Source organism: Cryptomeria japonica, chromosome 7 (genome assembly GCF_030272615.1).
Source record: "Cryptomeria japonica chromosome 7, Sugi_1.0, whole genome shotgun sequence".
NCBI classification, from domain to species: Eukaryota; Viridiplantae; Streptophyta; class Pinopsida; order Cupressales; family Cupressaceae; genus Cryptomeria; species Cryptomeria japonica.
The window spans coordinates 2,345,542-2,371,366 of record NC_081411.1 but is presented as its reverse complement, the minus strand read 5'-3'; the positions used below and the strand labels follow the sequence as shown (position 1 = coordinate 2,371,366).

The window sequence follows — 25,825 nt, the reverse complement described above, 5'->3', positions numbered from 1 at the left end:
ATGAAGAATTCAATATTTGTTAAAGAATAGTTTGGAAATTTTTAGAAACAAAAAATTTGAAACCCCAACAAGGTAAAACCCACAAATTTGTTAAAAAAAATTGAAAAAAATAACTACAATAAAAGTTCGGAAAATGTAGAAAATGTGCCCTAGCCACTCAAAAACCCTAGGCACCAAAAAAACATGATTTATCCCAAAAAAACTCCAAAAACTTAAAATAAACTATTTTGAAATTCAGTTGAACCCTAGCCACTGTTGGGAAGACCACAATTTTTGTTAAAAATCGTCAAAAAAAACACCAAGAAATGCATAAAAGAAGCTATCAGTTGCAAAAATGTTGTCATGTAACCTAGAAAATGTAGGCAAATCACCACTTCTTAAAAAAAATCGCTCCAAGAATAGATCTTCTAACCCATTGTTCGCTTAGAAAGAGTCCTTGCACATGAAACCAAAGAAAAAATGTGCCCAAAAACACCAAAACGTGTACAAAAAAGATAATTTGATGTGGGAAAAGAATAAAACCTAGACGCAATGTGGTTTTTGTCAAAAATAGTGTGATTCTCTACAAGAAATCTTGCAATATCAATAAAGAATGTGGCATAGCATGCAAGGAGGTTATGATTTACTCATAAGCAAGCAAACACAATTTTATGCCCAAAAAAAAAAATGTATATTTTTTTTAGAAAAAATCCTCTACATTTTGTAGAAAAACAATTGTAAAAAAAAAAATTCTTAGCAAATTTTTTCAAAAATTTAAAAATCATGAATTTTATTGAAAACCACTAAAAAAAACTTTGTACGTGAATGTACAAATTTATATGATAAATTCTTTGTCATCGATCCCAAGGCTCCTTCAAGACTAGAGCTCTAATACCATATTACAAAAAGCATTGAAAACTAAGAAAAGTATATTACAACTATAGGAACAAAAAATATTCTTAAAGTCTATCCTAACAATTTAATTGACCATCAGAGCTAAACATTACAATATTATTTTAATATATTTTCCTTGCCCTTGATACATCCAAATTCAAAATCATGTTCATTTACAAATTTCAACCATCTTCTTTGTCTTGAATTTAAAGTGGGTTGAATTAATATATACTTTAACCCTTGATCTATATTTAACTCAAAAGGTTTCTTAAAAGAAAATGCCTTCATTTTTGTAAGGCATGAATTTAAAGTGGGTTGAATTAATATATACTTTAACCCTTGATCTATATTTAACTCAAAAGGTTTCTTAAAAGAAAATGCCTTCATTTTTGTAAGGCATGAATGGTTTCTAACTCAGTTATGAGGAGCTTCATTTACTTAAGTTTTTGGAATCAATTACCATAATGAAGTGGCCATCAAGATCTAGAATCTTCAACAATTGATTTGTGGCCAATTTCTCCTTTAAAATTTGAAAATCTTTATCACATTATTCCTTCCATAAACTTTTTATTCTTTTTATTCTTCCTTTGCAAGGAAGTGATATGATTTGCTACCCTTGAAAAATCTTTTACAAACTTTCTATAATATCTAACTAATAAACTGTCACATTTTTAGATAACGGCCACTCAATTGTTGCCTTACTTTTATCAAAATTTACTACAGTACTTTTAAAGATGGATGTGGTTAATTTCTCCTCTTAAATTTGAAAATCTTGATCAAATCATTCATTCCATACTTTTTATTCTTCATCCGCAAAAGAGTGATAGGATATGCTACCCTTAAAATATTTTACAAACTTTCTATAATATCTAGCTAGTCCCATGGAACTTGCCTCGGTCACATTTTTAGATATTGCCGAGTCAATTATTGCCTTATTCTTATCAATATTTATTGCAATACCTTTAAAATATATGATATGCCCCAAATATTAGATTTTTTTTAAGAACACATTTAGACAAATTTCCCTATAACTAGTGTTTTTAGAAGCCTTTACATAACTATTCATTAAGCTCACAAAAACATCCAAAACATTGTTAACCCAAAAGTGACCACGCTATGAATACATAATAGTCATATCTAGTCCTGATTGATGATAACCTAATTGGAAGTCAATCTTGAAAAATATCGATGCTTCTTCATTGAATCAAAAAAGTCATCAATGCTGGCAAAATGATCTATTCTTGGTCTAAAATACATTTTACAAGAGGCTAGACCAAAAATGATGATCTGTAGTGGATACACAACAAAAATGATCTATTCTTGGTCTAAATTGTACCCTAAAACTACAATTACTCGACAATTAGATAAGTACAAAATAGATCAATTAAGAGCTGTAATCATTTAGATAATGATCTAAAAATCAAATTTTGGCCTTTACAGCTTCCAAACATGAAAGACAATTAGTTTAACAAAGTTGGAAAATGAATATCAACCATAACTTCTCTTGCAAATCTTGAAATTTGGTAACATCGATCCTTAAAGCTTAGAAAGAATATTATACAGCGAAGTTTGATAATTATTTTGTTAATGATAACCACCAATTCATTGTGATAGTAACATGGTATCCACATAAGAGGTGAAAATGTCGCGAGACCTCTTATGGCATCAGATGAATATTGCATTCTAGTAACGACACATTGACAAAATGTTGCTGTGATGGTCATTAACTAATATTGATATTCTTACTGCAATTGATTTTTAACTCATCTCTTAAATGTTTGTGCACTATGCACTTAAAAACCATTTGAGCCACATGCTACGGAAAACTCCATTGAGTAGACTTGATTGTTAGATTGCAACACAGGCAGCAAAAGCAAGAGCTATCTGCTGTTAGGCCTAAAGCTTGAACATGTAGCGCAAAATGTATGTAACTTTCTGCCGGTTTGTAATGCCACTGTTTGGTCTATTAAATTAATCTTTAAGGTTCTACAAAAGATATGTTTCGTCTTATGACAAATAAGTGCCAAAACATTTTGTGCAGTTTTCTCAATTTTAAATGGGCTTATGAAAAGCTACCAATTTGTACATAATTCCTCTTTATCCGTCACATCACCAACCATTGTTTTGGAGGGATTCACTCCACTGGAACTAATTTGAACTAAGCATAGCTTGGCATGACATTGAAAAAATGATAGATCTCATCTTCATCTAATATTGCAACTTCAGTCTGACAAACAGAGCAGCAGACTGGCTTGAAAACTTCATCTTTTAAGTTTTCACTGGTAGTTTCAGGCAATTTGTCGTTGTTTCTTCTGCATTGTCCCCTTGATATTTTTTTGCTCTCTCGCTTTCTCTTACTACCTGCAGGTAGTCGTAATCTCTGGTTGTCCACAATTTTACAGTTCAGAACAAACATAGCCCTATACTGAGTAACATATTTTTCATGCCTGTGACATCAAGACCAGAGCATAAAGACTTGATATTAGGTTAAAATGCATCCAGAAATCAAAATTGGCATCAAATGAACATCTATTCAAATATCAGTATGCTTACTAGAACTAGCTATCAGCAATAGAAATATAACCAATTTCCAATAAATTTGACTCTCACGTAACTCTAATGAATTTATTAACAATCACCAGGGACTTTTCTAAACAAGAATCTCAAACGGGTAACGAAATGGTAAAAATAAGGTCTAAAGTTTTGGACCATCCAAAGCTTTAGAACCACGGGCAATAAAAATTATTGCTCAGGATTCACCTTTACATAAATCAAACTTTGCTTGTAATATTATAGAGGAACAAACTAAAAGACATAACAAATTTATTATATCAAGGTAAGACCAGGTGTTCCTTTGGGACAAAAGCCCAAATAATTATTCAATGGTACAAGTATCTATTCATCACAAAAGAAATCCAAAAATGCATGTTTCCTTGCAACTTTCTCAGTTCTTACAAGTCTGATCAACTAGAATGGTAATTAAGAGATTTTCTCATATGATCTACAAGCATGGTCATTTTTTTTGTATTGACAATAACAAAACTAAGTTGCACTTACCCTAACCGAATAGGGTAACTTATAAAGTCACTGCAAAAAAGAAATTTGTTGCATGCTTTGACCTGAGGGTCTACTTATTACTGGTATTAAAGACTTCTGTTATACCATTGGTAGCAGATGAACAGATAATCAGCCTTCTGGCTTAAAGGACAGAGATATGCTTTGATCTGGAGGACTTTTTAAACTTTTGTATTTAAGACTCTAAACATCCCGTTGGCAGAAGGTGCATGGGTAATCAAAATTTCTGCAGCTTAGAAGACTGGGTATGCTTTGATCTAGAGGATTTAATTTTTTTTATTTTTAACCACTTAAAAACTAAATTTCAATTGAACAATGCAAGCAATCAAGTTACTATTAATTACTCACAGGCCACACTTACACTGTCTAAAAAGAAGATTATTATTCTCAATATCTGGATGTTACTTGTATAAATTCATTACAACTGGGAAAACTGTTAATATTATATACTTTTGACATTCAAAAAATATTGCCTTCCATAATGTTGCCCCACATAATGAATTAGGAGATAGAAGGCTGTCCACAATTCAATAGATGATGTCAGTCCATCATTAGTTTAAATATGGTGGATTGGCAATGCCAGTTCCTGCTAATGTTATTGTTTCTTGCAAAATATCAAGATTGGAACATTTATGGTGGCAGTGAAAATAAAGACAAGTCTCTGATTTCTTTTTTAAAGTTCATTTAATTGTTCTTGCAATTGGCACAACATCAAATAAACCTACGTTTACAGACTGGTTCAGTTGTGCTGGCACCCAAAATAAATATCTTTACTGCAAATTCAGAGGGTTTTTATCTATATTACAACACTCAGCACTTCACAAACATGTCTAGATCATGTGTCCTTTCCAGACAAAAGAAACCATAACAGATATTTATGAAATACTCTTTAACAGATTACTGTATACACATTGCAAGAAAAATTACTCAATGTTCAAGCAACAACCAATCTTCTATATGAAGACAAAATAATGTTATCCATCATATGTAACTCCTCATAACTTAGCCACAGCATATGGCCGAGTCATGTTTTGATCGTATACATTCAGCACATTTCTTTCCATTCTCCGTCATGCATCTTTACTGAGTTCGTAACATATAATAAAGCTAAGTCACAAGGTTCGAATTCGACAGCCATGAAATTCGGATGAAATTCGACCTGGAAAAATTCGAAAAAAAAAAATCGGATAAAATTCGCCTTATATAAATTACTATTATTTTTAAATATTTAATATTTTTATTCAATATAAATAAAAATGATAAAACAATAAATAAATCTAAATCTATTTAACAACGAGTAAATTAAAATAACATATATATAATATGAAATCTTTAATCTATTTAATATTAATAAGTAAATTAAAATAACATACATTTAATGTGAAATATTAACTTAAATATATAATATTTTTATTTAAAATAAAAATGCTAATATAATCAATAAATCTAAATCTATTTAATAATAATAAGAAAATTAAAATGACACAAATTTAATATGAAACTTTAATCTATTTAATATTAATAATTAAAATGACATACATTTAATATGAAATCTTAAGAACCAAAATCACAAAAGTAAATTTAATATGCCTTCTTGCGTTGAAAGCATTATCAGTCGAGTCTGCGAGGGACAAAGAGCTTCGATGGCGGCACTGCGTGGGAAATAGCGGTGACGGGGCAGGGGTTCACACTCACAAAGCACGAAAAAATAGCTTCAATGGCGGGCACGAACATATATCTTCAGTCACGCAACAAACAAAAAGAGCAAAAAACCCTCAAAACGGATAGATGTGGCTGAGCGAGGAGTATTCAGCAACCTTCAAACCTCTGAAAAATCCATCAAAACCTCGACAGATATACCCTAAAAAATGCTAACGTTTCTGCCATACGAATTTTACACGAACGTTTCTGCAGACACCCGCGACCCAGCAGTTGCCGAATTTATGGACGAATTTAAACGATTTTTTTATAAAAGTTTGAAATTCGATTAAATTCGAACCTCACCCATGAAAATCGCCGTATTCTGTGACTTAGTAATAAAGTGCTTATGCACTGGACAAAAAATTGGCAAAGATGTTACCATTCATATTTTGTTTCTAATAATAAGGAACCCTCGCAGGAATTCTATCCAGTTGAGTTTACCATCCAATAGCAATGACAAGACTTCATAAAATACTCCCAGATCCACATTAATGATAGGATTTTCCCCATGCTCCTGAAGATGCGCTGATCGTGCACATTTGATTATGCTGAAAATAGTTATTTTCTAAGCTGGTGAAGAGTCCAATGAAATCTGTTTGTTAGCCATTCTCCTGTGCATACAACAACCAAAAGCTAAACACATTGACGACCTGACACATACTAGCATATCTTCTTGTCTCACCCAAAGCAAACTGAATCCATCACCTTCTGCTGTAACCTGCACCCTACAACCTGCAAGAAAATACTGACCGACTGTATGCAGATTGACAAAAAGCATGAGCACTTCTATATTGATTCTAACACAAAATGAGATGCCAAAAGCAATACAATTATGGGATATATAGAAGCAAATGGTTCCTAGTGCTGGCCAATCTATTTGTGTTACAGGAATACCATAAGCATACTGGCAATCCAAATATGTCATACAGTATTCACTCATTTATGATACATATCCCTATTTATACATGCAGTGCTAACCTTTGACTACTTGCTATAGCTAAACATTATTCTTATTCTTAGGACATGTTACAATATGAGCTAAATTATGGTGCCAACATTCTCCTGGTGCTAATAATGTGTTCTATTCTCGAAACAATAAATTAATAGGAGAATGGGAACAAAAATTCACCAATATGAGCAAAAATAACAAACCCCAAACTTACAATCCTTCAAACAGAAAGCATAGGAAATTGCACTAGATTTGGTCCATCCTTCCAAACTATGTTCTGCAAAAATTGTTTGTATTGCACAAGGCAAGCATTCTTCAACCTTTGTTGTATCCTCCCTGAGGTACTTCAATGTATCTTCATCCTGTTGCAACTGGAGCTGCAAACTGCCGATTTCAGATGCAAGTTGTAAAGAGGTACCACCCATAGATTTTACTTGCACAAGCACTTTTGAATTAAGCCACCTCAGTTTCTTGTCTGCAGCTTATTGCAGAGAGATGTGGATTTATTAATCCCATCTTAATCTGAGAATTATTCCAGTAGTTCTATTCAGAGTGTAGAGGCACCAATCAAGGTCCTAACCATCTTTGCCGACCAGCTGAGGTGATTAAAAATTGTGTGCAGTTGCAAATTCTTGTGCAAACAACTGAGACTGACAGCTAACAGTGAAGATTTAATTCTTGACCACCTAAATGCACTTTTCTACTCTGCATTGCCCTTCCTTCTTGTGCAGCTCTTACCCTTGCTTCTTCTTGGCTTCATGTGCAGGTTCTTCATCCTCTTTCCCTTGCTTCTTCTTGGCTTCCTGTGCAGCTTCTTCATCCATCCTCTTCAATTATACTTCAAGCTGCTAGCATGTAAGCATTGGAACCAAGAGCAGATTAAACAATGCTTCAAGGGCTTACCCGATCTTCCCATTTATCATCAGGCCCTACAACTTGCCAGGACATCACGTCATTATGCACATGCAGTTGCACCATGATTATTTTATCTCTCAACTTAAGCAACTGATCACTTGCACCATCAACTCCTCTTTTGATTGTGTAGGCAACTTAGCAGTTTGCATATGAGTTGTTGAATGTTCATCCTTCTTCACAATTTGGCACGAGGAAGAATATACCATGTCTATGGCAACATCACATTCTACTTTCACCTTCACCAATTCCTCTTGTAGCTTGAGAACCTCATCTGATGATAGTGGTATGCTTAAGAACCAAGGGAAGCATTTGAGAAACATCTACTTTGGTGTCCAAGGTTGCCCCAATACTCAATATTGGCACTTTGAAGGCATTATATACATCAAGATCTGCAGACATGATCACCCAAAATACCCTCTTGATAATTGATTTGACATGTACCAGCAGACTCATTTGGAGTAGCATGTATTAATACTGCTTCTCATCATGTTGATGTCAGGCCCCCTTTCTCATTATAAGTATTTGGGAGTCCCATAGCCTATTAATTTATATTCTGTAGGCTAAACGGGTAAGGTGAGGGAAATGTAAAAACCCCTACTAGATATTTGCCAATTTTTCTATCACCCTGAGATCTTTTACCAAACAGTTTGCAAATTTGAGTTTAAGAGGTTTCAGTTTTGCAGATTTTAAAAGAGTTTTATCTTTGCACAATAGCGTTCATTTTATGGATTCATAACAAAATTACAAGAATGCAAATATACTTTCACCATATCTGATAACAAGTAGATTCTGAATAATATTGTCTAACCTTTCATTGCAGTTATTCTCAGCACAATGAAGATTACAATAGATATATTGAGGCAGCAGCAGTAAGACAGCTTGCCCAGTGTTCCAAGGTGCTGGGTTAAGATACAATATTCATCCCCCTCCAATCATAACTGGAATGCATAATAACATGAGCAGTAGTCAAAACTCAAACAGTAAAAACCCACGTAGAGAATAGAAATAGTGGTGTCTGAAAACTGTGTCTCCTATGCTCGTCCCAGTCCAAAACCTGTCCTCGTGTTCTTCTTGGAATAATGTGGTGCTGAAATAACACATAGCTGCGCATATTTCTTTATCCAATCTGTGCATTGCAGCTTGTACACAGCAATTGACACCTACAGCAGTTACAATGAAATGACTCTGTATTAATGTGTTCCAATCTTCACTTAGAGCTGGGTCAGATAGCAAACAACCTATGACTTGCTTACAAATCCTTGCGCTGGGGTAGACAAGCCTATCGGCTCTGTAAAATCACGATCCATTCATCACCTATTGAGAGTGCAAATCATTGTTTGCAAACTCTACAAATACTCTCCAAGTTGCAGTTTACTCTATTCTTTTTGCTGACTGACTTTTTACAAGTTTAACTCGCAATTTTTTACAGGCATAGAAAAAATGCAGGTAAATATGCCTACACGTAAAACGCTGATTAAACTTAATAAAGTATTCTTCGCACATTGTTTTTGCTATAAAACCATGCATTTTCTCTTTTGATGTGTCAATTTTTAATTTAATACATTTTATAATTAAATTTTGCAAAAAATTATTTTTCTTTAAGAAATTTTTATTTGACTGCCTTCTAAGTTGCCAAGTTTTTGTGGAGTTTTAGTTGAGTATTTGCCAAGTTGAAAATTTTGGCCTTGCTGAATACTCTCCGAGTCTGAGTCTCCAAACTATGGTGCAAATAACCTGACCTCCCTTGGACACAACAAACTCCAACTCCACGCAAACTAGAGGATGAATTATCTCCCATGACTCTTTATTTCTTAGCCGACCAACTTCACAATGTCAAAACACCCAACAATCATCCTCAGACAGAGGCAAGGAGTTAACAAATTTGGGAAGTCAAACTATTAAAACGACTCCAGATAATATTCACGCCAACCTTAATATGTTCCCTTCAAAGCTAGAGCCAGGTGTATTTCATATGGCTTCTTAGAGAGATGTTTCCATGCCTATTTTTTGATAAAATATCTCTTATTCAATTCCCTTGACGATATCGCGCCAAGACACCATAAAATATTCATAAATGCATCAAACGCATTCCCTTTTTAATCCCTCCATAGTAAGTTGACCCCCACAAATATTTCATGGCCAGGCACAATATTCAAGTCCGATATTTGATAACACAATAATCGTCCACACCAAATATATTTAAATAGTCTACAATGATAATTAAATCCCCTCAAAAGATAAAAACTTTTCCCTCAACAAGGCATAAAATTTCTCACGCCAAAGAGAGGGAATGTCGGTTGTTGTTCCCACAACTAACAAATGCAGACCTGCATCAAAATATCCAATCGCCCAAAAATAAATCTCCGCAATATTAAATAAAATCATCAAAACCCTCTAGGAATATGGCTTCCAATATTATTAAAATCCCTCGAAACTTCAAAATATTCATACTTGTAAATACCTTAGAAAATTGGTCATCAAAGAAGACTTCACCAATTTGCATTGATGCTCGAATGTGAAACCTAATATGAATCCATCCCCAAAATGGAATTCGGTTTTCGTCCAATCCATCGCAAACCCAAGGGTTTCCGTCGTAGGCCTAGCTGAACCGAAAGCTAGAAGCTCTCAAAGCTCTTCAAATGAAAATTAATAACTCAAGCATATGGCTTCCAATATTATTAAAATCCCTCAAAACTTCAAAATATTCATACTTGAAAATACCTTAGAAAATTGGTCATCAAATAAGACTTCATCAATTTGCATTGATGCTCGAATGTGAAACCTAATATGAATCCATCCCCAAAATGGAATTGGGTTTGCGTCCAATCCATCCCAAACCCAAGGGTTTCCATTGTAGGCCTAGCTGAACTGAAAGCTAGAAGCTCTCAAAGCTCTTCAAATGGAAATTAATAACTCAAGCATATGTGAAATGAGTCCCAATCTGTGTTTTTATAAGTTATAACCCTCTAAGGAAGCTTCCAGAAAACTTTTCAAATTTCCTACACTTTCTAATATTTAACTTCAGCCAACAGGAAATAATAAAGTGACCCTCTTTTAATTCTTCGTTGACATAAAATAAGTTAAATTTTTTGACAACTTAAATTTTAACATTTAATTATATTCTAAGGTCAAATAAAGGGGGACATTACAATCCTCCCTTCCCAGAGATTGCTTATCATCAAGTAATCCCAAACCTGCATGCCAATGCTAGGACCCCAAATAAACTTGTAGAATGCTCCATCGGACATGTCCATTGTACCATCCTAATACAACTAAACCTATCATCTTTGTTGAGCTATGTCACACTATGAAGCAATCCACTGTAATGCGAACCATTCCTCATAAAAATCCTTGAATCCCACGGCCACATTGGAAATCTAGCATTCTCATTACTTAATGACTTCAGCAAAGTATCTGTTTCTTTTCCCTATACCCCAGCAAAGTAACCATCCTGAAGTAGCAAACTGGAAGTCCTACAAGTTACAAACTCTCCTTCCATAGGAGAGAGCACCTCATACCATGGTGATGTATGAAAACCCTTATACCAACCATCCATCCCATTTTTATGTGTCATCATAAACATGGTCAAATTATCTATATGCGGGCTAAAAGAAAAATGATCTGCATAGCTTACAATGCAATCAATGTGAAAGGCATTAGCAGACTATATTGGAAATCCTGAACAATCACTAGGTTTCCATACCTTTTCATCCACATCGCATGGACCAGCAGGTGTGTCTCTAATCAAATCATGAGAAGATATAGTTTTGTGTCAAAAAATTGCGGATGTAAGCAAAGACTGATTATCAAACCCAACAAAATCACACTCATTATGATTTCCCCAAGTGTTATCAGCATGACAAATCTCCATGATGGTACAGCTACTACAGTCATTGAGTAATTTTTTAAAATACTTCTTACTCTCACCACATTTCCGCAACTCCATTCTGATATAATTAGTAGCTGTAAATCTTCTATCCCATGAAGATCATGAGTGTTCTTGGATCCCTTATGTTCAAATCATGAGGCATACTCAACATGAAATGAGGAATATTTCTCAACAAATCACAAAACATAATCACACCTGAATCCCCAAGGTTGCTGGAACAAATGATGTCAGCAGTATTAAGACTGCAAATCTGATATATAACCATCTCAGGAATGCATTTGCTGTCAAACTGGCAAAATCTCATCAACATTCAATTCCCAAATGTTATAGTGACGATCTCATGCACATAAAACAATGCAATCAGCTGCTTAACATCACTGCAAAGTCCAGAAATTTCATGATCAGCATCACAGCCTTTAAACAGGGACAGCAAGTCAATGAGTTTGTTTTGGCAAGAGTTGTTCAAGTTATGTCATACAGAATTGACTCCTAGCACTAGCTACAAATCTACCTTATCAAGATGTCTCCCTTCATGGCCTTGTATGGTTGTGAAGCTCCCAGCTTCATTAATTTACTTTTTGGAGACTGCAGGGTCCCTAAAGCCCGAGATCTTCTCTAGGAGAGTCACAACATCATGAGATCTTTAATGACTAGCAGACCAGATTCTCTGCAGATCATATTCATTTACAGGCAGATTATTGCAATCATTACTGAGACAACAGATTGGTATGCTGTGTCTTACTTATGCATTAAGTACTTACTTACAGATATTATATAGGAATTCAGTTAGGAATAAGAGCATATACATAGCCTATAATACAACACGTTTCATAGTTCTTATATCTATACATGCAATAGATTTATATGTATAGATATAAGAACTATGAAACGTGCTGTATTAATATAAGAACATGTTTCATAGTTCTATTATCAATTGTTCCTTAGTATTGATAATCTAATTATGGCATAATAATGAATAATGATGTACGTTAATCACTGGGAAACAGGCAGCCTCCTAGTAGAGGACATTACAAGAGAGTACACAAATGGATATGCAATACACTCCAACTCCCAAAACCGAGATCACAAAGTAAAGCTATCAGCAATAAGGAATCGATAGATTGCAGGAACCCTTCACAGGAACAAGTACTGAATGCAGCAATTAAATCCAATAGAATCCACATACAATTCATTAATGCCCACAAAGAGGAGAGATTGAACGATGTCTAGTCTAAAATCTCACCCAATGTAATGTCCCCTATTTATACACAGTCAATTCCCAAGAGCAACATCTATGTTATTAATTGAGCATAACTAACTAATTCTTTGTCATATAACTTATGATGCCATTAAAACCATGCCTAAACCCAAACCAATCTGACACCATTCCCAGAAGAGGACTTGGCTACCTAGGGCACTAAGAGGGGGGGGTGAATTAGTATACCGAAAAACACTGTATTTAAACACTTAAACAGTCTAGTGATAAACCGGTAGAACAATTTAACAGACAAACCGGTTAACACGCATGCAAACCAAAATGCAAATAAGACATTCACCCACAGGAGCAATAACACCATAACACAAGATATTTGACGTGGAAACCCATATGGGAAAAACCACGGTGAGATAAAACTCACAAGTAACTATCTGCAGAATAGGAACCAGACCGGTTAAGGTCATACAATGTTCTTTACCAGAACAAATCCTGTTAGGAATCTCAATCTCTGTTAGGAGATAAGTTCGATCAAAGACTACCTTGCTAGAGGATTTTAGATCCACAGAGGTGAACCACCTTGTTAGAGGATTTTACAAAGGCTACTCTGAGCCTACCCAGTTAAGGGCTTCAGACTTGTCAAAGATGTGAATAATCAACAAGTGTATGATCTAGCATATAGCACAAATTGTTTGGTTAGATCCAGTATGGCTCATAGCTAATGCATTTCAGCATTACTTCAGTCTTCAGTAACTCACACTTAGTTACCTCTCACAAAACTTGATCTTCACAGTTAAGATCGCTCTTGCAAAAACTCATCAACCACCTTAAACCCTAGCAACAACATAAAACCCTAACTACTTTATAAAACCTTAGACATGATGTCCTTATAAAGGAATCTGATTTCATGTCGGTCCAATAGGTTTACAATCCAATTCCCTAGGTTCAATGAACCTGAACATACTCGGTAACACGACACAAAAAGCACCGCCAGAGTGTCGGCACCGTCAAACAATCGATGGATGGTAACTCATCACAAAATGCCGGTTGATGGCTCTTTACAGAATGCCGGTTGGTAACTCATCAGAGTATTACCGCTTTACACAAAATACTGGTTGCCGGTTTGACAAAAATGAAGACTGGTAAAAATGTGTTTTGCCACTTTGATCCCTCGTACCGCTTGAGATCCACGAACCGCTTGGGGTCGACATACCACTTCAAACCGATAAACACATTTTGCAAAACACCAATAGTCTAAAGACTGTAATACAACATACCGGTTGCAACACATGCCGGTTGAGCTTTAACTCATACATATAAAAGTGATCTCAATGCAAGTGCGTGTCCATCAATGACAATCACAGCATAAACATCAAAAATGACAACAATCTCCCCCTTCGGCATTGATGGCAACACTTAGGAAAATAAAATTTTGACATCTAAGTGTTTTACAACAAAATCATGCCATAAGCAAAATTGCTCCCCCTAAGCATATACACTATCCCTTTAGCTAACAATACAATGTATAACTATTTGCATACAGAGATAGACATTAAGATATTCAGAGCATACATCAAAATTTTAAATACCAGAATACTTCTCCCCCTTTGCCAACAATGACAAAGTACAGCGGAACAATCCTTGTTTTCATTTGGTATTAAAACAATAAGAGTTTATGACAATAAGGAATAAAACTTGTCAAAAACAGATTTAAAGTCCTGCAAGAATTGTTTCATAGATAAAGACCAAGACTCAAGTAGGGAGGTGGCTACTTCTTTCTCTGTCTGCATCTGGGAGACCTGTTCTTCCATGGCGTCTATTGTGCTCATCTCTTGTGTCGCCGTTAAGGCATCCAGATTAAGATAGCACTTCTGAAGTATTTGCAGATGTGGGAGTAGAACCAGTTGTAGCTCCTGCAAATCTCATGACCGGGTGCTGATCTCATGCTCTATTTTAGCAGACTGGATATGAAACCGGTGAACGGTTTGCCTATAAGCTGTAAAGGAGTCATATGGCGGCTTGAAGGTGCTCACGTATCACTACAAATCAGATTGAAGCTTTTGCTTCTGTGCAAGCACATCGTCACAGAACAGATGGGGTTGGCAAATCTTGTTGAGTGGAAGATTCCCCTCATCTAGAGCATCCCTTATATCCTTTTGAGCTTTTTGTAGATCGGACTGGAGCTCGTTTAACTTTTTCACCAAAGCAATATTTAGAGCTTTTTGATGCTCTTTCTTGGCATTTGCCTCTACTGCCTCTTCTAGGCTCTGCACCTGATCATCCACTACTGTGCATAGGAGCTTTAGTTGAGCCAGTGATGAATCAGTATTCGGAAGGTTTGTACCAGGGATCAAACCAGTAAGAGTGTCCATTACCACTTGGATCACATCTTGCTCCTTTTTCCTCCGTATCACTTCAAAGCGTTCTTGAGCAACCTTGATGCTCTGCAGTAGCTCCATTTCACTTGCAGACTGGAGGTCAATGGGACTGGTGAGGTCAACCGGTTTGGCTTGACTACCGGTTGCCTTAGGTGTCTCCATCTGCGTGCTCTTTGCCACTTCTCCTTCCTTGTCCTCCTCTGTTTTCTTCTTTGCCGCTTCTCTTCTCTTTTCCTCTTCTTTATCCTCTTATGCCTTCTTCTTTTCTGCTTCCTTCCTCTTCTCCTCTTCCTTCTCTTCCTCTTCCTTCTTCCTTTTCTCTATTTCCTTCCGCTTCTCCTCTTCCTTTTCTTCCTCTTCCTTCTTCTTTTTCTCTGCTTCCTTTCTCTTCTCCTCTTCCTTTTCTTCCTCTTCCTTCTTCTTTTTCTCTACTTCCTTTCTCTTCTCAGCTTCCTTTCGCTTCTCCTCTTCCTTATCCTCTTCTTCTTTGCATCTTCTTTCTTTTTCTCTTCATCCTCTTCTCTTCTTTTCTTCTCATCCTCTTTTCTCTTCTCCTCCTCTTTCCATTTTTCCTCATCTTCTTCCTTTTTCTTCTTCTCTGCCTGTTCCTTTGCTGCCTCATGTTTGTCCGCTGCTTGCTTTTCAGCCTGTTCAACGTGCTTGTCCTATTGCTTCAGATGGAGTGCCCTGAGCAACATCTTCTACCTCCAGAGCATCGACATCAATGGTGTCGATAGGTTCAACAACCGGATTTCCTTCATCATCAAACACTTCATCCGGTTCTGTCACTGTCGGTTCTTGCTCAACCTTCTTGCTAGCTTGAAGCACTTTATGCGTATGAACCGCTGTTGTCATATGCAGATGAGTGTCTTTTTCGACATCATCAATTCTTCCTTCCAACAACCAGAGTCTTCTTCTTTTGGTGAAGAAGAGTCCTTTATTTTGGTTGATGACATCAAATAACTCTGAATTGGACAGGTCGGGAAAGTATTGAGCAAAAACTTTCTCCCTGATTTCCTATTCTTTCTCTATGGCAATGCACCATTTATTATCTAGGGACTTATACAAAGAATCCGGTGTCTCAAATCTAATTTCTGAGGGCGACCGGTCATTAGCACATAAATACTTTATTATTTCTAGCTCTACTTCTTCCTTCTCATCATCATTAAAGTCATCAAAATGGTCTACCAAATCATTTAATAATTTTCTCCTAATATTTTTAATTGTTCTTTGACAATGTGTCAGAGGTTTGTAAGAGGAAATATCAATATTTACCGGTGCAGACGATGCCAGTTCACTCTTTGTCTTTTTCCTTGTCTGTCCCACCTTCTTGGGTTGTTCCTCAGACACCGTTTCTTCCGAGTCCGGTGAGTTGGTTTTAGTCTTCCTCTTCCTCTCGAAGACTTTAGCAGGTACCGCTTCTGGTTTCTTCTTAGCCGGTGACCGCTTGGTCACTTTAGGACTGGCTGTAGTGACCGATGCCGATGTTGAAGGCATTGCCTTTCCTTTCTTTGTCACTGGTTCTGTGATCAGTGTAACCCTTTCAAGATAGGTGTCGGTTCTCTTCTTCTTCGGATTAAGAGGTGAGGCAATAAGGGTAGAGGCATACCCGTCCAGCATATCATTCATCACCTCATAGCCCATAGGCTCCACTTCTTCCTCTCTAGGCTCAACGGCCTCCATTATGCATTGATCCACTTTGATGATAAAACAGATGTCCTCTTCATATTTCTTGACTATGTCATCGGATATCCTCATCCTCAGGCTCATCTTGCCTCTGAACTCATCAAAGTACCTGTTCAGAACTTCAGGGTACCCGGTTCCAACTGCTTGCAGGCTTTCCTTGATCTGCTTGGTAACCAGTTGGTCCGCAAACCATTGAATATCTCCCACTCTTGGGAAGTAACTTTGAAAATAGAAAAATAATCCGACCAGTAGCTGACTAAACTTAAACTTCAATGCATTATCCTGTTTGATTGATTTAAGATTCAACAGAAGTTGCCTTTGCATATCTGTGCACAGGTCAAATGATGCATCTTCCTTGATCATCCGGTAAGTGGCATTTACCACTGCAACAGATACAGAGTTAATTCTACTGGCATGAAATGCCCGGTATCCAATCACCATGCATGCATATTTCACAAGGTCGTCCTTGATGGTATTAACCGTCATTCCTCGTGAGTCGCTCACTGAACCGGTGAGGTTGGTCATTTCAGTTTTGATGATCTTCCTCAGGGCTGGCACTTCACCGACGTTGCAGAAACCGGTGACGGCATGAACAGCTTGTGGTGTTATATCATGCGTTCTCTCCAGGTACATCTTGTCACCATGAACTCTGCTCAGGATGATCCTAATATGGTCATCTGTGAAATCCTCTAGGAAGTAAACCGCATTATGAAGTTTCTTCTTCTCCAAGATGCTGTACTCCGGTTTGATCTTCTTATCTTTTCCACAAAATAAACCTAGCTGTGAGTGGATTGCTAGAGACCCTAGGTCTTCAATCTTTCAATCTATATAATCGAAGATTCCCTCTTCTACTATTACTCCAGCAGGAACTTGTGACAGGGCATTGTATTTAGACTTGCATTGAATGAAGCTTACTGAATCGACAGATGCATTAGAGCTAGTATGAGATGCGGAAGCCATGATTAAAACTGAAAACTTCGAGAAATACCTTTCGGAAATCGTGAATTTAGGGCTTTCAGATTCTACTTCACCTCACACTCCGTCGGTTGCAGAATCACTACTTTGCTTTCTTCTCTTGACCATTTGCAATTTGCTTTTGAATCTCCTTCAAGGTTTCCAAATTTCTCTGAATCACAGCTCAAATCGCTTTTTCGTCGCTCTACACTTGAAAAACTTCTTCACTCGAAAAAATGATAGTGAGAAATAATTTGAAAATTCCTTTTAAGCATATTCCTCACCTACCGTCATTAATGCTCCATCATTAGGGCATAAACCCTAATTTGCCTTTTACCGTTTTCGGTCTTCCACCAAATGACAGGTATCACATACCGGTTAAGGTCTTTTACCAGTGTAAACTGGGGGTTCGAAACATTTCTCCGTTTGCTCCCCCTAAGCTTTTCTGAAGCTTAGTTTGTCGGTTCCGTGATTTCCACACTGTTGTGACGTATTCACACATCGCCCCATTGCAAATGGGGACCCCTTTTTTTTTTGCTTTCTGGGGTTCACTTTCTAGGTGTTTAGGGTTTGTCTGTTAGCCTTTGCATTTTGAGTGTCACCAGGGGATCAATAGGATGGTAGGCTTTGCTTGAGGGAGGTGAGTCTTTCGGGCCCCAGAATTAGGGTTTCTTTGAGAGTCTTCTTTAGGGCCTGGTTTTGCTCTTGTTGCTAATTGTGTCTTGCTTTGTGAGTGGGTATCATTCTTGAAGGTCTGAGTTAGGTCGAGTTGGTGAGTGATGAAGTCTGGAATGTCATCCTGATCTTCACAAATGCCCTGAAATTTGGCTAAGTCTGGAATGCCCTAATCCTGAAATTTGGCTAAGTCTAGAATGTCCTGATCCTGGAATTTGACTAAGTCTGGAAAACTAAAGAATCCTCCAAAAACTAGAGTTTGCAATATAACTCCTGGAGGTCCGAAACCACTCTCAAACATCCTGAAAGTATATATGGAATATAACTTAAAGTATAAGATCTTCTCACTTATGCTTAAATGTTATATTCCATAAAATGATCCTGATGGAGAGTTCAAAACGTCAAATTTCACTCCTGACCCTTCCAAAGGGTCCAGAGTGAAATTCTCCATAAGACATTCTACTTTGACCAAAACCTAGAACTAACGCATTCCTAGGCTTGAATGAAGGCAAAAGCACTTGTTAGAATGAAGAAATACGAAAAAATGAAGTCAGGATCATGGCCTAAGGTGAATTTCGCTCCTGACCCTTCCAAAGGGTCCAGAGCGAAATTCATATTTCCTCTATTTTTCTCCTTAGCTTGACCAAGTTTGTAGACTTTTGAGGCATAATTGAGAAGGTTTGATGCAACTTTGCCTTGGAGAGGAGATTTTAGACCTTGGGATGATGGATTCTAGCCTGGGAGAGGAGTTTTGCTCCTGACCCTTCCAAAGGGTCCAGAGCGAAAATCCTTATAAGCCTCATTTGCTCCCTTGTTTTGGATACCAACCTTGTTCCATGGGCGAATTTGGGAAGGAAATAACATGTCTTTGCCTTTTGAGGTGATGGAGCGTAGAAATGTGAAGGATTCTAGCCAAGAAGGTGAATTTCGCTCCTGACCCTTCCAAAGGGTCCAGAGCGAAATTCCTTACAAACCTATTCTTTTGACCTTGTTTTGACTTAAGACCTTATCCCTTGGGTGAAGGATGATGTTTAGTTACCTCTTGAGGTGATTTTGAGTTGGAAAAAGGAAGAATCAAGCCCAAATCATGATTTTCGCTCCTGACCCTTCCAAAGGGTCCAAAGCGAAAATCCTCCTAGACCTCATTTCCTTCCCTATTTGACCAAATTGTGATGTCCAAAGCATGTTGAAAGGGGAAATGGACATGATCTTGCCTTTGAGAGTGTTTGGAAGGTGAAAATGAAGGATTTTAGCCAGGAAAGGAAATTTCGCTCCTGACCCTTCCAAAGGGTCCAGAGCGAAATTCCTTATAAGCCTACTTTTTGACCTTTCTTGGACATGAAACCTTGTTCCTAGGGCAATGAAGGATGAGATTCTACCTTGCAATGAATTTTCAAGTTAAAAAAATGATGATTTTTGGTCAAGAATGAGAATTTCGCTCTTGACCCTTCAAAAGGGTCCAGAGCGAATTTTCTCAAAACCTCTCTTTGCTATCAATTTTTTGCTAGATCAAGTGTGGGATAAAGTAAAATCAAGGAGAAGTTGCCCCTGAGAGTGACTTTAAGTTGCTAGAAATCATGAAAGATGAAGGAATTGAGCCTAAAAGTGATTTTCGCTCCTGACCCTTCCAAAGGGTCCAGAGCGAAAATCCTAAAAACCATCTTTTCTTCCAAAATTTGAGCAAAGTTAAACTTGGACAAGGGTGCGAGAAGTCATTTGGATTGCCTTAGAGTGGATTTTGGTCGCCAAGAATGCAAATTTTGAAGCCAAATGAGAATTTCGCTCCTGACCCTTCCAAAGGGTCCAGAGCAAAATTCCTAAGATTCCTTATTTTCCTAGCAAAATCAAGTCAAACTTGGGTTTTTATAGCTTGCATGAGTGTGAGAATTGATGTCCTTGCCCTTTTGAAGTTGGTTGAGGTTGAAAGATGGAAGAATAGCCCTAAAACAAGAAATTCGCTCCTGACCCTTCCAAAGGGTCCAGAGCGAAATTCTAAAATCCATCTATTCCTCTCATATTTATGCCAAGCCAGGCCTAGACAAAGATGGTAGAGGTCCTTGAGATTGCCCTTGTATGGATTTTTGTCTCCAAAAATGATGATTTTGGGCTAGGGGAAGAAATTCGCTCCTCACCCTTCCAAAGGTTCCAAAGCGAAAATCTTAAAATCACCTATTTTCCTTGCAAGTCTAGTCAAACGTTAGGTTTTCATGGCTTGGATGGGTGCGAGGAGACATGTTCTTGCCTTTTCAAGTTAATTGATGTTGAAAAATGATGGAAATTAGCCCAAACCAAGGATTTTGCTCCTGACCCTTCCAAAGGGTCCAGAGCGAAAATCCTAATATCACCTACTTTCTTTGCAAGACAAGTTAAAATTTTGATTTCTATAGCCTAGACAAGAGTGAGGCAATGTGTCCTTAGTCTTGGAGGTGAATTGACGTTGAAAGGATGGAGGAACATGCTCAAAACTTGAAAATCGCTCCTGACCCTTCCAAAGGGTCTAGAGCGAAAAACACTAAAACCATCCTTTTCTCCAAATTTTGTGCTAAGTCAGGCCTAAACTAGGATGAGAGAAGCTATTTGAAATGCCTTGAAAAGATGTTTATCCACCAAAGATGCAAATTTTGAGCTAAAATTGGAATTTCGCTCCTGACCCTTCCAAAGGGTCCAGAGGGAAATTTTGGATGGGTCCTGTACCTGGCTAGGTTTCGAGCGAATTTGACCTTTTGGCCTTGTGAAGATCAAACCAATGTTGCCAAGTTGGGAAGTGGATTCAATGTGGGGGAGTCCAGATGAATTGAAGTGAAGGAGATGAGAAGAATTTGAGCTAGGAATGCAAAATTCGCTCCTGACCCTTCCAAAGGGTCCAGGGCGAAATTCTTATAGGGCTTGTCCCTGGAAAGACTCTTGAACAAACTTAATTTTGATGTCTTCTTGTTGATGATTTAAGGTATAAAATGTTATGTTGAAATGAATTTATTATGTATCCTTAATCATCTTTTTGTTTGTCTTGCAGTTAAAAGGCGACCTTCTCCAGTCCGGCATCAACAAGGACGACCTTCTCCAGCCCAGCATCAACAAGGACGACCTTCCCCGATCCAGCATCATCAGGGACGACCTCTTCCAGTCCAGCATTTGAAGGAAAGGTACACCATCCATCCTGCACATCAAAGACAAAGGAAGTTAAAGCAAGGGTTCGTTGAAGAAGCAGACAATTTCAGAAGAGTTAATTAAAGCTAGCTTCTCAGCAACATCAAATTGAATATCTACCAAGTTACAAGTGTCAGACAAGGTGGCATCCCAGTCATCACTCCTCCAGTCGGATTGGTCCACCTCAGCGTGTCCAGATTCAATGTACCTGAACTCATCAAAGATGGCACTAACTTCGATGTACCTACCTTAGTTATCCATTGGTCGAAGTTGAATATTCCAGAGAAGACATGTGTCCAAATAATGCAATTATTTCATTGGCCAAAATTGAGTTGGTTGTAACAAACCCTAATTAGGGTTTTCATTGTAAAATCTCGGTCGTTGATCTCAAGTTGATCTAAGCCATTGAATTGTATTGAGGGCACAATATAAGCCCTAGCTCCTCATTTGTAAAGTCTAATAGTTAGTCAGTGGTTAGCTAATAGAGAATAGTTAGTCAATAGTTGATAGTAGGTGAATAGTTAGCTAATAGTGAATAGTCAGTTGATAGAATAGCAATTAGAGTAGAATAGCAAGAGAAGGCAAAGATTGTTGCCAAGATGTTGTTGTAAAAGGCTTGTAAACTTCATTGAAGAAATGGTGAAATCTATGGGTCAATTCAACAATTTGCATCATCTTTATACTTCTCAGATTTGATTTCATGTTATTAGATGAGTGGAAGAAATGTGTTTGATTGATGGTGAAATTTGTATATCCATACTACTAGCAATTTGTTGATTGCAGACTTGCCTTGTGTAGTCAACTGGAATCATTCAGCTTAAGCTTAACTTCAATTGTCACTTCTTCACTAATATGCATCAGCCTAATGGTGTCTATGCCTGTAGCGATGATTTGAACATCATAAAGCTTTCCTCCGAAGATCGCACTAATCTTGTGGAGATGGTCCTGGGATGTCAAAACAAGACTTCGTTAGAATTTCATCAAAGATCATTCATTGCTCCTACATTCTTAGCGTCAGAATTAGATCCTTTCCTTGCCCTCATCCCTTTTTCCCTTTTTCAAAAATCTAGGCTAGTGAAATCCTGTGTTCTAGCAATATTCAAAGCAAATCAGATGTTTAGGTCGTCAAGTGTAAGTCCCCTTATGATTCCAGCAAAATCACATCATACCACAGAGAGCTTATCCACGAGTAGAGATCCTACATAACAGAACCTTGGAGTTACTCCGACTGATCCTTCAGCAGTCGGGAACTTTGCTCAAGAGAGGATAAGATACCTCTGGGTATTTTATTCTGTGTTGGTTGTGTACAAAATACACGTCAACACACACTAGGTGCAGAAACCAGTTCCTCTTGCAACATTGCTGGTTTCTTCTTCCAGGTTTTGTTCATATCTGCTTGAACAGTTTCAATATCAATTTTTCCTTCCGGAGTGATCGGTATATCATCCGATATACTCTTTCTATTTCTGCAGAATCTTGCTGAATGACCCGGTTTGTTGCAATGATAGCAAATCATTCCAGGTGCTCTCCAAGGTCCATTGATCATGTTTCCATTCTTCCTTCTACATGTTGCAGCAATGTGACCATGACCATGACAAATCCAACAGTTTGCTCTCCATCCAGTTGTCGGTTGATAGCCACTGCTACCTGACTGACGATTATAGGTATTAAACCGGTTGGGGTTCCGGTTCACAAAAGATTCTGAACCAACTCCTTGAGTCCTCTGAGGGTATCTTCCAGTGTTGTTCATAACAGACTTGCATTCAGATGCTCTATGCCCAAACTTGTTGCATGCATAACAATTACCATTGAATCTATAAGATCTAGGCTTATCATTTAGAAAATAAGTAAAGTTATTGTAAGCCTTACTCCTGCATACATTGGCAGTATGTCCCTATTTAAGACAGTTAAAGCAAACAGGTTTGAACTTTTGCTTACCTTTACCTTTGAATGCCGGTTGCCTCTTCAATGCTTCAGCATTTGCACCAGAGGTCTCACCTTCCTCATGACCGGAATATCCAAGCCCATCAGTATTCTTGACAGGTTTGGCTAATTCAAGTTTTTGTTCTAGCTTAACAGTACTCTTGTTGAACTTAGCAAGTATTTCCTTTGACTCAGAGAGTTCTTTGGAAATAGCAGCATTTGTTTCCATCAGGTTTTCATTCTCAGAGATGGCAATGTTCAGTTCTCCTTGCATGTCTTCCTTTTCCACTTTGCTCGCATGGAGTTGAGCAGTTAGGGCACTGATCTCTTGCTTCAGCTTGGAGATTTCATGATTTTTATCTTTTACCAGATCTTCAGTTTTCCTCCGGTTCTCAAGCTCTTGGCACATTCGAATAGTCAGTCCTTCCAGCTCTTTTCTCAGGTTGGAATTGGATTCATTCAACTTTTCTACTTCTTGAATCAGGGCTTCCATGTCCGCTTCATCAGAAGAACTATTTTCAGATAGCTCCATTAGTTTTTCCGCACGTTCTCTCCTTTTTGCCTGAGAGGCTTTATATTTGACCATAAGATCATCATAGGCTTGCTCAGACTGAGTAAGCCGATGAGTAAGTTCCCTCATAGTGTATTCCCCCATATCTCTTTCCAAGTGGTTAGACTTATAGAAAGGTTCGCACTGATACCAATTGATGAATACTAAGAGGGGGGGGTGAATTAGTATACCAAAAAACACTGTATTTAAACACTTAAATAGTCTAGTGATAAACCGGTAGAATAGTTTAACACACAAACCGATTAACACACATGCAAACCAAAATGCAAATAAAACATTCACCCACAGGAGCAATAACACCATAACACAAGATATTTGACGTGGAAACCCATATGGGAAAAACCACGGTGAGATGAAACTCACAAGTAACTATCTACTGAATAGGAACCAGACCGGTTAAGGTCATACAATGTTCTTTACCAGAACAGATCCTGTTAGGAATCTCAATCTCTGTTAGGAGATAAATCCGACCAAAGACTACCTTGCTAGAGGATTTTAGATCCACAGAGGTGAACCACCTTGTTAGAGGATTTTACAAAGGCTACTCTAAGCCTACCCAGTTAAGGGCTTCAGACTTGTCAAAGATGTGAATAATCAACAAGTGTATGATCTAGCATATAGCACAGATTGCTTGGTTAGATCCAATATGGCTCATAGCTAATGCATTTCAGCATTACTTCAATCTTCAATAACTCACACTTAGTTACCTCTCACAAAACTTGATCTTCACAGTTAAGATCACTCTTGCAAAAACTCATCAACCACCTTAAACCCTAGCAACAACATAAAACCCTAACTACTTTATAAAACCTTAGACATGATGTCCTTATAAAGGAATCTGATTTCATGTCGGTCCAATAGGTTTACAATCCAATTCCCTAGGTTCAATGAACCTGGACATACTCAGTAACAAGACACAAAAAGCACCGCCAGAGTGTCGGCACCGTCAAACAATCGGTGGATGGTAACTCATCACAAAATGCCGATTGATGGCTCTTTACAGAATGCCAGTTGGTAACTCATCAAAGTATTACCGCTTTACACAAAATACCGGTTGCCGGTTTGACAAAAATGAAGATTGGTAAAAATGTGTTTTGCCGCTTTGATCCCCCGTACCGCTTGAGATCCACGAACCACTTGGGGTCGACATACCGCTTCAGATCGGTAAACACATTTTGCAAAACACCAATAGTCTAAAGACTGTAATACAACATACTGGTTGAGCTTTAACTCATAGATATAAAAGTGATCTCAATGCAAGTGTGTGTCCATCAATGACAATCACAACATAAACATCAAAAATGCCAACATAGTCTAGTATCTCACCCAATGTAATGTCCCCTATTTATACACTGTCAATTCCCAAGAGCAACATCTATGTTATTAATTGAGCATAACGAACTAATTCTTTGTCATATAACTTATGATGCCATTAAAACCATGCCTAGACCCAAACCAATCTGACACCATTCCCAGAAGAGGACTTGGCTGCCTAGGGCACTTGACACCACCTCCTTAATGTAGGCCAGATTAACAGAACTCAGTCCATTCACCCTTGGGGCCTGCAGCCCAGATTTGAAGAGTCCTTTCACCCTTGAGGCTTTCTATTGAAGTGGTTTTACTCTACCCTTCCCTTGGAGAGTAGAAAATACATAGCTGATTGTGGTTTAGGACAGTTTTAAGACATTCTGTTTATGTTTCAGGAATTATCAATTATTTATTTATCTTGTTATCTATTTATTTATGATCCTCTGATTTGTATAATTGATTAACTCTTATTTTATATATTTAAATTAATTGGTAGTCATATTCTTTGATGAATTTATTTATTTATATTTGATGCATTTAGTATCACTGTAAATCTGGTTAAGTATTG

General features: G+C 37.5%; 1 protein-coding gene across 1 annotated transcript in view; it reads right to left on the bottom strand.

Moving 5' to 3' along the window:
• Positions 1-2,384: 2,384 nt before the first annotated feature.
• Positions 2,385-25,825, bottom strand: part of LOC131050205 (uncharacterized) — a 39,199-nt gene continuing 15,758 nt past the window's right edge. Inside the window, exon 3 of the mRNA XM_057984386.2 lies at positions 2,385-3,320. Within this exon, the coding sequence (XP_057840369.1) occupies positions 3,032-3,320 (289 nt within the window). The 3' untranslated portion in view covers positions 2,385-3,031. The remainder of the gene's footprint in view (positions 3,321-25,825) is intronic.